At 42.5% G+C, this 15,589-nt stretch overlaps 1 protein-coding gene across 1 annotated transcript in view; it reads left to right on the top strand.

The window, feature by feature from the left end:
- EXOC4 (exocyst complex component 4) overlaps window positions 1–15,589 on the top strand; it is a 626,684-nt gene that overhangs the window by 488,768 nt on the left and 122,327 nt on the right. The window contains exon 12 of the mRNA XM_075925646.1: window positions 12,180–12,316. Coding sequence (XP_075781761.1) covers window positions 12,180–12,316 — 137 coding nt within the window. The remainder of the gene's footprint in view (window positions 1–12,179; window positions 12,317–15,589) is intronic.

Genomic DNA, 15,589 nt, shown 5'->3' with positions numbered 1-15,589 from the left:
TGCTGATGACAAGTGCAATACAGCAACTAGGTAAGGGATGTTAGTAACTAGTTGACTAGTCGCTTCACCGTTCCCCCAGCACTGTCTCCGTGGGGGGCAAGGGAAGCAGAGGAGTAGTGGGGACCAGGCACGAGCTACAAATCAGCTGATTCCCAGTTCACGCCCAGTCTCAGATGCTGCACCTCTGTTTTTTAAATGTATTAAGGACCTGTTGGCTCTTAATACATTTAAAAGGCAGAGCCACAGTGGGGTTAGATCATGAGGCTGGAAGCTAACCCCTCTGCGGCTCCCTTGCTTCTCGACTAGTCAATAGAAATTCCATCGACTAGTCGATTAGTTGATGAAACTACATTTAGCATCCCTAAAATAGGTATTACTATTATATTCTAAAATGAGGTGAACCCAGAACGCCAGATCAGAACATCTTGAACCCTTTGGGGAGGTACGTGTCCTGTTTCCGATCTGAAATGATTCATTTCAGCATTACTCTGGTTTTGCCCTGGCGTAACACCATTGTCATTGTGGAGTTACCCCAGTCTAATGTGGCAGGAAGGCAGGAGTGAATCCATCACCAACAGTCTCTATCGCATTTCATATTTTTTGCTACAATGATGAAAACGTTGAGCAGCCTGTAAGCCGCCTGTTTTTAACCGTAGTAAGCAGCTTGCAGCCTGAAAGCAGATGAGCTTTGGACCTGCTGAGCAGAGATTCTTTGTTAAAAAGACAACAGAAAAAATGAACAATGCCCCATATGCCTTGGAACTGTGTAAAAGCTTTTCATGTAAGCCTGCCCTGTCACTTAAAATACTTGCACTTGGCACGTGGGTGCAGCAATTTGGAAGTTACCCTAGAAGAGATTTTGAGGCAATCTAGGAAGAGCCAGAGCAGCAATATGGAGAATGGGTCCAGAGGGGAATGAAAGATGGATATAGGCAAGAGAGCCGAGAAAGATCTTCGGCAACTGTTCACATTCTGCAGCCTTGCTAAAAAGAGGAAATGTTGCGCGTGAATTTAGATTTGACGCGCTGCAGTTGTGTCTTGTGCATTTGGCTAAGACCTACTGTAGAGTTGAGCCCAAACCAAAATCCTGTGAGTTAAATAGCTCCAAGTTGGCTAGAGTTCAGACAGATCTAGACCCGGAACCAGATGTCCAATCATTTCTATTATACTTATTGCTATAGAGCACAGAGATCAAAACACCTGTGAAGTCCAGATTTGTGACAAATTGGAGGATTGAGCCAAAAGAAATCTGATGAGGTTCAACAAGGACAAGTACAGAGTCCCAAGCTTTGTTACAGGCTGGGGACCGATTGGCAAAGTAGCAGTTTGGCAGAAAAGGACCTGGGGATTACAGTGGATGAGAAGCTGAATATGAGTTAACAGGGTGCCCTTGTAGCCAAGAAGGCTAATGGCATGTTGGGGTGCATTAGGAGGAGCATTTCCAGCAGATCTGGAGAAGTGATTATTCCCCTTTATTTGGCACTGGTGAGGCCACATCTGGAGTATTGCATCCAGTTCTGGGCCCCTCACTATAGAAAGGATGTGGACACATTGCTGAGGGTCCAGCGGAGGGCAACAAAAATGATTAGGGAGCTGGAACACATGACCTACAAGGAGAGACTGAGGGATTTGGGCTTATTTATTCTACAAAAGAGAAGAGTGAGGGGGGATTTGATAGCAGCCTTCAACTTCCTGGAGGGAGGTTCCAAACAGGATGGAGAGAGGCTGTTCTTAGTAGTGATAGATGTCAGAACGAGGAGCAGTGGTCGCAAGTTGCAGTGGGGGGAGGGGCTAGGTTGGATATTAGGAAAAACTATTTCCCTCGGAGGGTGGGGGAGCACTGGAATGGGTTCCCCAGGGAGGGGATGGAATCTTCATCCCTAGAGCTTTTTAAGTCCTGGCTTGACAAAGCCCTGGCTGGGATCATTGAGTTGGGGTTGGTCCTGCTTTGGGCTCCCAAGATTTTGAGGTGCTGCCGCCTCATAAGGAGTTTGCTCCTCCTTCATATTGTCCTTTGACCAAGCCCCCTTCTCTGCATTTCACCTCGGAGGCACACAAGTAACTGAAGCTGCGCCGATTTGTAGGGAATCTTGTCAGCATAATTGATTATTACATGGTGTGTGCTACTGAAGACAGGTGAGGCTGCAGAGAGCGGAACAAATCTGTTTGTCTCATGCATTCCTGCTAGGTCAGGCTTGGGCTTCCTTCTCTGACATGTTGATTGATATGTTTGCAGCTCCTCCCTAATGAATAGTGCCCCATCATGGGTCACTGGCGCCCCCTGCTGAACAGACCCTGTCAATGCCGGGAAGGAGGAGGAGTAATGTTTTTTTTAAAGCCTGATGTTGTGAATTTAACAGCTCTTGGGCAGCTGAGAAGATGTAATTAAAAAACGGAAAAATGCATCCGTTTGGAAACACTGCATGTCAAGATGCCAGTTGCTGTGGAATTTAACCTTTAATCTGCTGGGGCTTTGAAATACAAGAGATTCTGTGGATCAATAGTGTAAGAAATGTGAAAACCTTTTCATTTGTCTTACTCTGCCTTTAATTGAAGCCTCACTGTGCATAACACCTTAAAATCTCTGCCTTAACAGCTTAAAAACTAGATATACACTACAGATCTACAATACATCTTGAGGTGCTTTATAAATGATGGGCAATAACAGAATAATAATAAGCAACCCTCAGAATACCAAAATCCCTTTTCTCCTATCTGCTACATTTTGGAGAAGATATTGTGTGTGGTGATATGCTTCTGTGTCCCGTGTTTGTTAGGGACCGGGGCAGGTGAAGTTCTGCTATCTACCAACTCTAAGAAAAGAAAACTACAAAATTGTAAATGAACAAGTATCTGCGGGTAGGTTACCAACCCTAAAGTATAATGAAGCCACATTTCCTGTAAAATATATTCAGAGCAGAGATGATTCTTCTGATATTCCCCTGTCCAGATTTTACATAAAATATAATTACAGATTTTAAACCTTTAAATGATCAGAGGGTTGGGGACCCAATATTTTGACCTTATTTTTGGTCTGTCCACAATGTCTATGCAATTTTTCTATAAACCCCTTTAAAATATTCTGCTGTAAAAATTGAAAACACTACATCTTTCAATAGTGTGACATTAGTGTTACTGGCTCAGCATTGTAGAATATTATATTTTTACAAGGGTATATGACATGTGTGTTCAGCAAAGTTAAGTCACTGTGGAGAACCAGACAAGTACTCTAGACCCATTCTTATCCTCAGGAGTGAAGCTGTAGTACCAAGTGAATGTATCTGGCCTGGCATTCGTGGTTAAATCTGCAGTAGGGTTGCCAGATGGTTTAACCAAAAATACCGAACACCTCCCCACCCCCCGCCAAAAAAAACACCAGGGAAAAAATTCTATTGGAAAAAAACGGTGGGGGGAGAGACCGAAGTTGTTGAGGGGGGGAAAAAAGGACCCCATGAGCAAAAAAAAAAAAAAATAGTAAAAATACAGAGTGGCCCCTTTTAGAATCTCTTTTGAGACTTTTTGGCCCTAACAGGCTGCCGGTAGCCACAAGCCATCTTGCTTCCGTTTGCTGGGCCGGACAGCTCCCCTGCAGAACCCGGTAAGCACCCGGGAGTTTTGCCTCCTGGCGGGGAAAAAATCAGAAAGTACCAGACATTTTAGGTGTCTGGTGTATTCAGAATTTTTTTACTGTACAGGAGGTGAAAATACCAGGCTGTCCAGTTCAGTACCAGACACCTGGCAACCCTAATCTACAGTGACAGACCAGTGCCAACAATGATCAGAGTTCACCTCATAGTAACAGAGCAGTTCTCATAATGATTGTAGAAATAAACCAAGGTATGCAGCCCTGCCTTGACTAGTAACATTGCTAACAAATCACGGCATGCTTTTATCTCGGAAGGGGGAAAATGAGTAAGTACACAAATTTGAATTTCATGCTTCCAAGGGAGCGGCTTTGTGCAGTGGCATGATCCGAAGCACATGAGTTCTAATCCTGGTTCCGACAGGGAATTGTAGTCTGATCTTGGGCAGTTCTCTTAATCACTCTACTTCAGTTTCCCTCTTTGTGAAATGAGGACATTAATACTGTGGAGCCTACTTTTGATTTATTCACCATTCTGGCAGTGGAAAAGAGCCATAAGTTGGGGCAGGTTATAAGTCATCTTAAGGCTCCTTTACACTGCTGGAGGGGTATAGAGAGGCTTTAAGGTAAGTGAGAATCATGCCCCCTCTTATCACAGAATCACAGAACACTAGAACTGGAAGGGACCTTGAGAGATCATCAAGTGCAGTCCACGGCAGGACCAAGCACCATCTAGATCATCCCTGTTAGATGCCTATTCAACCTGCTCTTAAATATCTCCAGTGATGGAAATTCCACAACCTCCCTAGGCAATTTATTCTAGTGCTTAGCCACCCTGACCAGCGGGAAGTTTTTCCTAATGTCCAACCTAATCTTCCCTTGCTGCAGTTTAAGCCCATTGCTTCTTGTCCTATCCTCAGAGGCCAAAGAGAACAATTTCCCCCTCTCTTTCCTGTGGCACCCTTTTAGATACTTGAAAACCGTTATCATGTCCCCTCTCAGTCTTCTCCTTTCCAAAGCCCAATTCCTTCAGCCTTGCCTTGTAGCTCATGTTTTCTAGACCATTAATCATTTTTATTGCTATTCTCTGGACCTTCTCCAATGTCTCCACATCTTTCTTGAAACGTGCTGCCTGGAGCTGGACACAATACGCCAATTGAGGCCTAATCAGCGCATAGTAGAGCGGAAGAATGACTTCTCGTGTTTTGCTCACCACACTCTTGTGAGTGCATCCCAGAATCATATTTACTTTTTTTTGCAACAGTGCCACATTGTTGACTCATATTTAGCTTCTGGTCCAAGCTTAATTTAGCTTGTAGTCTTGAGGCTTAATTAGTAAAATTAATTAATTTGTAAAATTCTTGAGAGACTTGGCTACACTTGCAGCAGCATACAGGGAATGTGCAGCTACACGCCACAGGGAAAGGCAAGAATATAGCCACACTGCAATGTGTAGCTCTACGTAACAGTGACAGGCTATGGCACGAGGGAGGGAGCCTTTCCCATTGGCTGGAGCCTTTCATTGTAGCAAGAAAAAGATCCAACAGGGGGAGGCAGAGGGATACTACACTGCTAACAATAGCAGTGTAAACATGGGAGCACTGCCTGGCCATGTGGAGAGCCGTATAGGGTTTGTGTGTGTCTGTGCTCTACTTGCCTAGCAATGTCTCACCATCTACACAGCTGTCTTGCTATCTGGGTTTGCAATCTCGGTATTCTATGCACAGCTGTCAGTGTAGACCTGTGGTGGACAATAAACTTGCCAGGGTTAGCCCCTGGCAGGTTGCTGGCACTTTGTTTACCTGCATGTCCACAGGTACGGATGTTTGCAGCTACTGCTGATCACCATGCTCAGCCAATGGGAGATGTGGGAAGCGGTGTCCTAGCTTGTGTTACCAGGGAGAGATAGCTCAGTGGTTTGAGGATTGGCCTGTTAAACCCCGGGTTGTGAGTTCAATTCTTGCGGAGGCCATTTAGGAATTTGGGGCAAAAATTTGTCAGGGATGGTACTTGGTCCTGCTGTGAAGGCTGGGGACTGGACTTGATGACCTTTCAAGGTCCCTTCCAGTTCTAGGAGATAGGCAATCTCCATTAATTAATTAATTTCCTGTAGCTTCTCCTGGCCAGGAACATAAATCTGCAAGCAGCTGTATGTAAAGACATGCAAGTAAATAAAGCACCAAGGGATAACCCTGGTGAACCATCTCCAGCTTATTGCCCACCTTTGGAGTTAACATACCTTAAAAGTAAAACCACAAAGATTAGGGGTGAGTATTCATATTTCTTATCATGCTACGTCATCACCTATCGATGAGTGATTCTTAACAGGATTTTTTTTCTCTTCTTTCAAAGCCTCTTTAATGTGCCATAAGAGGAATGCCTTATACCTGTGGCACGATGTCAAAATTCAGCACTATACCTGAATTTCAGGTGGGAGGAGATTCATATTGGTCGGTGCATGAATTTCCTTGTTCGTGTGTTGTCTTGCCATAAAAGTGTCTTGCCATAAAATTACACTTTTTGATCATAGCCATGTATGTTCACAGAACCGGATGGGTGGTCCTGTAGGGTTCATCTAGACTATGCTAAAGTGTCGAAAAAGGATATGCAAATTCTGCAGAAATGTGCATGTCTTCTTCCGATCTCACTTTTGAATGCAGAGCTTTCAAAAGTGAAAGTAGTCAAGACGTGGGTTTTTTGGGCACTGCCCCCTTTTTTCAAAAAGCTGCATTAACCTCATTTTTTGTCTCTGCTTTCGAAAGTGAGATCGGAAGAAGATATGCAAATTTCTATGGAATTTGCATATCTCTTTCGAAACTTTAGCGTGATCTAGATGAGCCCTTAGAGACTAACAAAAAAGAGAGAGAGTATCATGAGGTTTCATGGGCACAGCCCACTTCTTCAGATGATCAGTGGAGCAAGAGGCACAGAGGGACAAATTTAAAGCAGAAAAAGACGGGAAGGAGGAAGAAAAACCCTGTCAGTTAGTGTCTGTGCTAAATGAGGCTAATAGTGGGCTGTAAATGTCCAATACTTAGCTGTTGATATTGTTTGGGTGTTGAATATAACAGCCCATCCAGGAAAAGGTTCAAAATGGGCAACAAAAATGATGAGGATTTTGCAAAGGGTTCCATATGAAGAGAGATTAAAAAGACTTGGACTTTTCATCTTAGGAAAGTGGAGACTAAGAGGGGGATATGATCGAGGTCTATAAAATCATGACTGGCGTGGAAAAGTGAATAAGGAAAAGTTATTTACTTGTTCCCACAATATAAGAACTAGGGGTCACCAAATGAAATGAATAGGCAGCAGCTTTAAAACAAACCGAAGGAAGTTTTTCTTCACTCAGCGCATAGTCAATCTGTAGAACTCCGTATCAGAGGATGTGGTGACAGGTAGGACTTTAACAGGGTTCAAAAAAGAACTAGATTGATTCATGGAGGTTAGGTCCATCAATGACTATTAGCCAGGATGGGTAGGAATGGTGTTTCTAGCTGCTGTTTGTCTTGAAGTGGGAGATAGGGGAGGGATCACATGAGGATTACTTGTTGTGTTCCTTCCCTCTGGGACACCTGGTGCTGGCCACTGTTGGCAGACGGGATACTGGGCTAGATGGACCATTGGTCTGACCCAGTATGGCCGTTCTTATGTTCTTAAATGTATTTGTTCAGTTCCTGGGTAAATGTGTCAAATTTATATATGAAGGCCAGTACCACAGTCTCTCTATCTAGTTGGTTCCTGAAATTATGCTGCAAGAGAATGGCCACTTAAATCTCAGGCAAGTTAAAATGTTCCCCAACAGCTTTCTGGGTGTTACCATTTCGAAATGGATTAGCAACATCTAAATCGCAACTCTCCAGTAGTACGTGAATTGCCTTTCATTTTCTCTCATAGAATTATGGAAGATCTTGAGCCGTCCCAGCTAACACATCCAGTTGTATTAATATGGACTAATGCAAATTAACGTACAGTAATCTTTGTGACAAGTGCATATTTGTTAGGGTTCATCCACCAAAGGTTAAAATGTTACAGAAAAAATAGCCATTCCATATCCAATGCAAGGTTTTTTTTCATGATACATCTCCATTTTATTAAAATCAGGGTGAGTAGCCAAGGGCATCAATAGAGACAAAAGACCCAGTCCCTGCCAAATTTGTATTTTAAAACTTAACCATGTTTTTAATGGTGGTGGAGAGGAGCAGTCAGCTGTCAGAAGCCATGAAAAATCAGTGCTTGCTCGCTCTTACTATACACAGTTTTTGTTTTCAAATTGTTAAATTTCTTTTTGTTGTCTAATAGTGGGAAAATGAGACGTCATTTCATGAAGCAAACAGGTCAATGTAAATTAAACAGAAAGAAAATACTTGTTCACTTGATGTCTGATCAGTTTATGGAGGGCATGCAGAAGGACAGATCCTGAGGTCGTTTAAATTAGCATAGTTCCATTGACATCAGTTGAGCTGTGCCAGTTTACACCAGCTAAGAATTTGACCCATCGTTGACTATTGTAACTGTTTTGTTCTAAAGTGGGTGGCTAATTTATATGTCATGAACGTTGATACATTTTGTAGTTATACATTCTAGGAGGTGAATAATCATACACATCCTCCAAGGCCTTAGCAAATTGCCACAGGAGTCAGGAAGAAACGTTTCCCTTTTATGTAATGTACATTTTTTCCCCCTGTCACTGAATATCAGACATAGACCAAAAGCAAAAGCAAGATGCTGGATTTGCCCAGGACAAATTCTAGATTCAGGATAGCTAATCTAATTTATGTATCTTTTATAGTCTCCTGGATATAGTTTTTAAACTTTACATCTCCTGATAATATCGGCATCTAAATTGATTTTTTTTTTTTGCCTTTATGAAAGGTACTAGATTGACAATCCCTGTTTCAGTGAGATTTGGCTGGTTTATTTAAATTAACCTCTGTACATTCCCTCTTACTATGCTCAACACCTTGAAGCACTCTGGAATGAAGTAACAACTAAGCCAAAAATCGGGTGGTGTTACAGGGATTACTGTAGCAATTGATGGGCTATCAATTGTACCAACAGCTAGTCAGTGTTAAAATGTGTTTATTGTTATTTTAGATAGTAAGCTCTTTGGGGCAGTATCTGTTTTTATTTCCTGTCTATATAGCACCATGGGGCTTCTTTATAATTGGGGTCACTAATAGCTATTACAGTGAACACTTGTTTGCAGCAAGACTGTAATCACAATCATTACTGAGGAGCAGCGTTTCTCCGGGAGAACGCGTTCCCTCCTGTGAATGGTCAACATTCCCCATAACAGTAACAGCCTCTTAGGAGCAACATAGCAAAAGAGCACCGGTATGTTGCTACTAAGGAGCGTCGACTGCAGGTGTTCTCAAATTTCATGGCCCTGTGATCCTCTGACAACCAAAATTACTACGTGACCCCAGATGAGGGAACCATCCAAAGCCCGAACTCCTCTGCCGTGGGTAGGGGAGAGGGGCAAAGGTTAAGGGCTCAGCCCCAGACAGGGGACTTGTTACCTCGCTCTGTTGCCCAGGGTGGAAGTCCGTGGGTGGCTCCAGGCCCTACCCACTCTAAGCCAGCCCTGGTGACTCAATTAAAATGGATCATTACTCACTCTGAGGTCCTGATCCACCTTTGGTTGCCGCTGGTGTGCTATCTAGTGTGTAGTATAAATAACCATACTAAAGAACCTGAGGGGAGGCAAAAAGAGTGCCTGAAAATGGTGTATTTTTGTTTGGACACCTCTAGTGTTGAATATAGCTGGGTCTATTCGAAAGTATCTTGTTCCTGTGGCTTGTTTTAAAAGACTCGGTTTGGGAGTAGAGGAGATGAAATTATGTTTGTCATCCTAGTACGTTGCTAGTCGAGCGCATGCCATGGAGCATGCTCAGTGCCAAGCCCCATGTAAAGAGCATGTTTTACAGGATAAGGAATAACCTAGGTACTGAATGGGGGTGAGATTTTCTGAATTGTTTTATCAGATCACCGACAAGTAGCAAAACAGAATCAATTCCTGTCACTCAAAGGTAAATATGGAGGAACAGGATTATGGAGCTAGGTGAGGTGGCAGGTCTTTAATCAGAAAATCAATGTAGAAAAGGAATTTGGGCTTGTGGGGATATTGCAGAGACTGTGGTCTGGGCTTCGGTGAGATTGCGCTCTGCAAACAAAAGACTGACCTCTAAATTCGTCCCTGATGTAAGTCTGTTGCAGTTAATGGAGTTTCCCCAGAGATTAACTTAGCCCGATAGCGCTAAAATCAAACAAGGACTGGCAAATGCTTCAGCCTCTCTGTCTGTTTCTGCCTGTGTGCATAGCTCAGAAATAATCCGGCAAGCCCCCAGCTAGCCTATTATTAACTCATTTTCTATATTGCGGGATTTTTGTAACATTCCATCGCTATTGTTTGTAAACTTGAAAATTAAATACACAAAGCTGTGTTACAAATGCAAGAACATCTCACTGTCACCTTGAGAGAGCTCACAAATCCCAAAATCTGCAGTGACTCTCTATAGTTGAGATTTGTTGTTATACATACAGTGGCCCCTGCTCCGTCAGACTGTTCTCCTTCAGGATACGGAACATTTTAAACCAGTAAACTTGCCTTTTTGTGGTTTATATTTAATATGGAGCGTATCCTATCAAAAGAACCACATGGTACTTCTCAACACCTGTTTTACAGCAGAACATTGCATTGAGTGGAAGGCAGCTGTACCCCAGCACACATCAATTTGTACAATAGCAGGAAGAGGAATTTTGGAACAAAAACAATGGGCCAAATCCCTAATCTTAAAAGTGCCCTGGGATCTGTCATGTCACGTTCTAGTGGATAGACATGCTGAGCATCCACAATTCCAGCTACATCAGTGGGGGAACCTCTGAAAACTAGGCCCGTAGAGATTTAGTCTTGTCTGCTAAAATGAATGATAGTCAGTTCAACAGTCTTGGAAAGATTAACGGCCGAGTCATCCCAGCCAGAATTCAGGCCTCTGGCTCTAGAAAACTGAGGGTTTTCAAACCAGATGATTAGACCAATACACTACCATTGTATACAGTTCCTGCTTTTCCTTTTATCAGTCCACTTAACATCACCCAGCAATCCACAGTGTTCAGTATTTTAAATCATAGCTGGAATTTGGTGGGTTTCTTCTGTAAGGTTGGCACCATAATACAGATCATGACATCTAGGAAATTCAGAGTTAAGATTATGCTTGGTCTTCTTTTACCTGTGCCTCCTTTGTTTTTAACAACTTCACAGCCACAGAATTGAAAGTCCATGTGAATTCTGAATCCTGCCAGCAAGTGCTAATTTTGATGGCAGTTTTTACAGTGTGTGGGGTTACCTGCTAAGAGTTGGAATTAGCATCCTCATCTCATTTGGTACAGCAAAGGTCTTTGTGTGATGCTTAATTTAGACCAGTATCAATCCAATTCGATTTAAAGCAGTACCCTGGAACTCAAACGCTTCTTAACCCATTGCTAGTCAGTATCATTGTGACCTTATGACTACTCCACTACCAGATGGCACACTGTTGTGATATTTGCCCAAAAGGTGGCGTATAATGTATCGCTGGAAAACTCACTGATCTTAATTTTCTTGCATGATGTATGGATGGATAGTCCACAAAGAACTATATAGATGTACTAAATTGTGTATAAAGCAGGCAGCCATGGGGTAATTTTTTTCCCCAGACAAAGAGGCCAGTATTTCAGCCAGGAATGGCCAAATTCTGTGGGCTATTCATTTATTTTGGAGGTTTCAGGAAGAGATAATTTTCATTGTAAAAATCACCAGGAAGGGAGAGACCAGCATCGATTTTACAAGCGGACAATATGGTGTCTACAACCAGAAGGGGAAAGGAACTTTATCTAGGGATATATATTTTAGAAGGATACATATAAAAGGTTTATTGGACTGTAAAGATCAGGGGGAGGGGAGCAAATCGCTAAATTATCCTTCACAAGAAGAGTTGTAGCTCTAGACACCATCCTGAAGGAAAGACCGGTTTCAAAAAAAAACTTTGAACAAAGGGCTCTAGTTTGTTTAGCTAGACTGAAGTCTCACAAGTGTGTTTTTACTTTGATTTGTTTTTAACTATTTCCGTCCTTATCCCTCATGCTTGATGTCACATAAATGTGGAGAGGGACAGGGGGAAGGAGAGGGGAAGAGGGAGAGGAAGTGGAGGGGGTGGGAGGGAAAAAAAGAAATGAATCTTGTGTACTGTCTCTTTAAAGGAGCAGCAAAGTTGATAAGGTTTTGTGGTGTTCCAGTCAGAGGGGTTGAGCATTGCAAGTGGACAGCTGCAGAACATGGGAATTGAGGGTCACTGACTGTTGCCTGCTAGACAAGGTTGGAACTGGAGAGTCCCAAAGAGTTTGCTGGCAAGGCAGATGACTTGGTATGTCAAGAAATTGACACACAGCCTGGCAGCAGCAAACTTCCAACTTGCTGGGGTTGAAGGGGGTACCACAGGGGCTCCCCAGCTGGGCAGACGCATCCTTTCCATGATCTCTGGGTCTCTTGCTGGTTCCCCACATCCTCTTCCATTGGTGGCATGGAAAACATGGTGTCACCATGTTCCTTCTTTTCCAGAGCACGGTAATTGTGGAGAAGACCGTACAGGACCTTATGAACCTGATGCATGACCTGAGTGCTTACTCCGATCAGTTCCTCAACATGGTGTGTGTGAAGCTTCAGGACTACAAGGAAACCTGCATTGCTGCCTACAGGTACAACCTCGCCTGGGGAACCAGATCATGCTATAAAATAAGGAGAATGAGCCCTACCTGGGGAGGATTAAAATGAAGGAAGTGTAGATCTGAAGTCTGAACACAGGTTGAACCGCTCTGATCTGGCATGATTTCAGTTAGCTGGATGTCCACTTACCATGGGTGTGATTTGAAATCCATAGCCATAATAGATGCACACGCTATATACAGGAATTTATTTATTTTATATTAAAATGTGTTACATTTCTCTAGCATCATGCTCTCCAAAGGATCCTGAAGTGTACTAGTCATCGAATCAGGGCAAATTAGGGTTGGAAGAGACCTCAGGAAGTCATCTAGTCCAACCTCTTACTCAAAGCTATATCTATTAAGTGCTCTACACACACAAATGATTTCAGCCTTAAGAAGCAGCATCTTCTGTGTTGAAGTCCAACCATATACTGCACCGCCAAATGAGAACCTAGTCTAAGAAGGATGGGCTAGTGGTTAGAGTCCTCAGGGGACTCTGATTTAATTCCTTTCTCTGCCACCAACTGTGACCTTGGACAAGTGCCTCACTTCCTCCAACTCTAAAATTGGGATAGCAGCACTGCTCTGTCTCCCAGAGGTGTTGTGAGGATAAAGACACTAAAGACTAAGATTCCCAGGTGTTCTGTGGGCCATATCAGTACCACATAAAGACCATGTAAGAGCTAATTGAAGCTGGTGGCAACAAGGAAAATAGTAAAAACCTTTTGCGTGTTCCCACCAGTAGTGTTAAGAAATTATTTCTTATTGCCTGATTTTGTTCAGAAGTTTCATCTTGTAATTGGCTACCCAAGGATTACTACTAACACCACATACATTCACATGTGTGGTGTGCATGTGTCTCTATACCTATATATAACGTTCCTTTATTATCAACCAGTGGAAAGGAATTTCTTTACAGCTGTCTGTGAATAAAGGCTCTTTCTTTCTCTTTCTTCTTTCTCTTTTTTCTCTCTTTCTCCCATCCCGAGGATTGACACCTGCTGAGGAGTAATTAGGACAGCACTAATTTGGACAACACTATCCTGATTACAGCAGAAGCAAAAATAAGAAACATTCTAGTTTTGCTGCTAGCAAATGACTGACAGAAATAGAAATCTATATGCAGTTCAGATGATTCAGAAGAGCATAACGGGGACAGGAGAAATTCTGCTACCCGTGTGCGTGTGTGTGGCTTGAGTTATTCCAAAGAGATGATCAAATCAATAAGATAGCTATGCCCTCTGCTGGGAGCTTTCGTTGTCAAAGCTCTGTGCCGTATCACCCTGTGAATTGTGGTTTCCACCCCGGGATTTTTGGAAGAACAGGAAACCAACTGTTAGTCTTATTGAACACACCCTCACACGTTGGTAATATTGCTAATGTTAAGGTTAAAAATTATCAACTCATAAAAATCAGCTCCTTTAAAGACAGTGGAACTCCACCTGCAGATCAGGCCCTAAAAACCTACAGCTTAAACTTTTTACAGTGGTAATACAATCAGGGCAAAGTCAAAGGATTTCTGGGAAAGACGTTTTTGTATGGGTATGATGGAGAAGGAGGGTAGTAAATGACAGTATAATGGAGCTACCATCTTCTTTGGAGTTCAGGGCAGTCACAAAAATGAACACTGCAAGCCTTACTAATTTGTAAACAGAGCGATGCCATGTCGACAGGCTATTTGTAAGCTAGAAAGATAAATAACAGAAGACTTGTGCAGGGCCCAGTTGGTTCATTAGCTTGGCTTTGTGTATGTTTGTGACTAATAGGAAACAGTACATGAAATAGCCCATATGGACACCTCTATTCACGTGGTGAATCTCCTGTGCTACCAATGACCAGAAAGAGCAAAATCCTCAGAACCGACATTTAAAGAAGGAAAGTCCTGAAACCTTTCCTCTTCCACCATTGAACAGATATTCTTTAATAGTGATCTTTTTCATTTTAGTTTTCCAGTGAGGATAAGACTCTAACAAGATTGAAAAACATCCTAGAAATGTATCGAGAGATCAGGAATACCTCATGTTGTTGTAATTAGACAGCAAACCTTGGCAGAGTTATTAAACCTTGTGTTTCAGACTTTAAGTAACTCTCTAGCAATTGGAGATTAAGGTGAGAACTAATATTGGGGACCAACTATCCCATATCTGCCTATTTCAGGGCACTGGTATCTTCTTTTAATGCATCCATTATTGGTCATTGATAGAGAAAAGGCACTAGCTGGACCTTGATTCTGGTCCAGGCTGGCAAGGACTATGTGTGATGGGTTGGATCCCGGAGATCCCTTTAGGACTGTCTCCAATGTGCTGATCATACCACTGAGCCTGCCTACCTCTCCTCTGGGGCACACCCTACCTACTAGGCCAGAAGCTCTGGTCTCCCCCTGCAAAGGTACAGAGTTGGGGTAACAGCCCCCCAGCAGAGTAACACAGATGCTGACCCAGTTGAGCTGTAGAAGGGCTAATTTGTAGGGATTTGCCAGCACCCAAAAGCACAGCCCTCAAAAGGGCCCAAAAGTCCAAATAAATCCATCTTACTCGGTATAAAGTTTTACACAGATAAAGGAGGCCGTTTCAAAAGCCAGTTATCCAGTCATTGTTTGTTTCTCTTCCTTTAAATAGAATTTCCCCAGGGTGAGACTCCTTTGTTCAATTCTCTTTTCCTCCCCTTACCTGAAAAAATACCAAATTCAAGATGGATCCCAACAGCAGATGGCAAGGTCACATGTTTTTTGTAGGACTAATCACAGTGTAAGCTTACAGGGGGAAAAAAAACATTCCCAGATCATTGTTTTGAGCACCAGGCCATTATGTTCCTTATGTACCACTAATAGCTTTCACAAGAAGACCTTTCTTAATAAAACAGGCTTCTACTTAATATTTGTAACTTCACATACAATAATGATACATACACACAAACAGAATATGCACATTTGGAGGATTGCAAGCTCTTTAATGACAGGTTACTTTCCCAGGTTTGCATAAAACATATTCAAGTTATGCATATTCGTATTGAAAACTATATTTCCCTAAAAAAATGTGGGGGCACAGTGTGTCACTATGGTCTTTGAAAGTTTCTTAAAGTTAAAATGTTTGTGTTGGCAAAGTTCACATTTCATCCTGAAACTCAGCATTTTGAAATTTCAAATGGTTCGATGCAAAAAGTACCATTCACAAGTGTTTCATGGAAAGCAAAACTGGGGACTGCAAAATGTCTCAGAATGAAATTTGCTATTTTTTTTAAATGTTGTGGTCAAGTGTTACCCAA

Source organism: Pelodiscus sinensis, chromosome 1 (assembly GCF_049634645.1).
Source record: "Pelodiscus sinensis isolate JC-2024 chromosome 1, ASM4963464v1, whole genome shotgun sequence".
Taxonomy (NCBI): Eukaryota; Metazoa; Chordata; order Testudines; family Trionychidae; genus Pelodiscus; species Pelodiscus sinensis.
The sequence above is the reverse complement of the archived record's forward strand: the minus strand, read 5'-3'. Positions and strand labels throughout refer to the sequence as shown.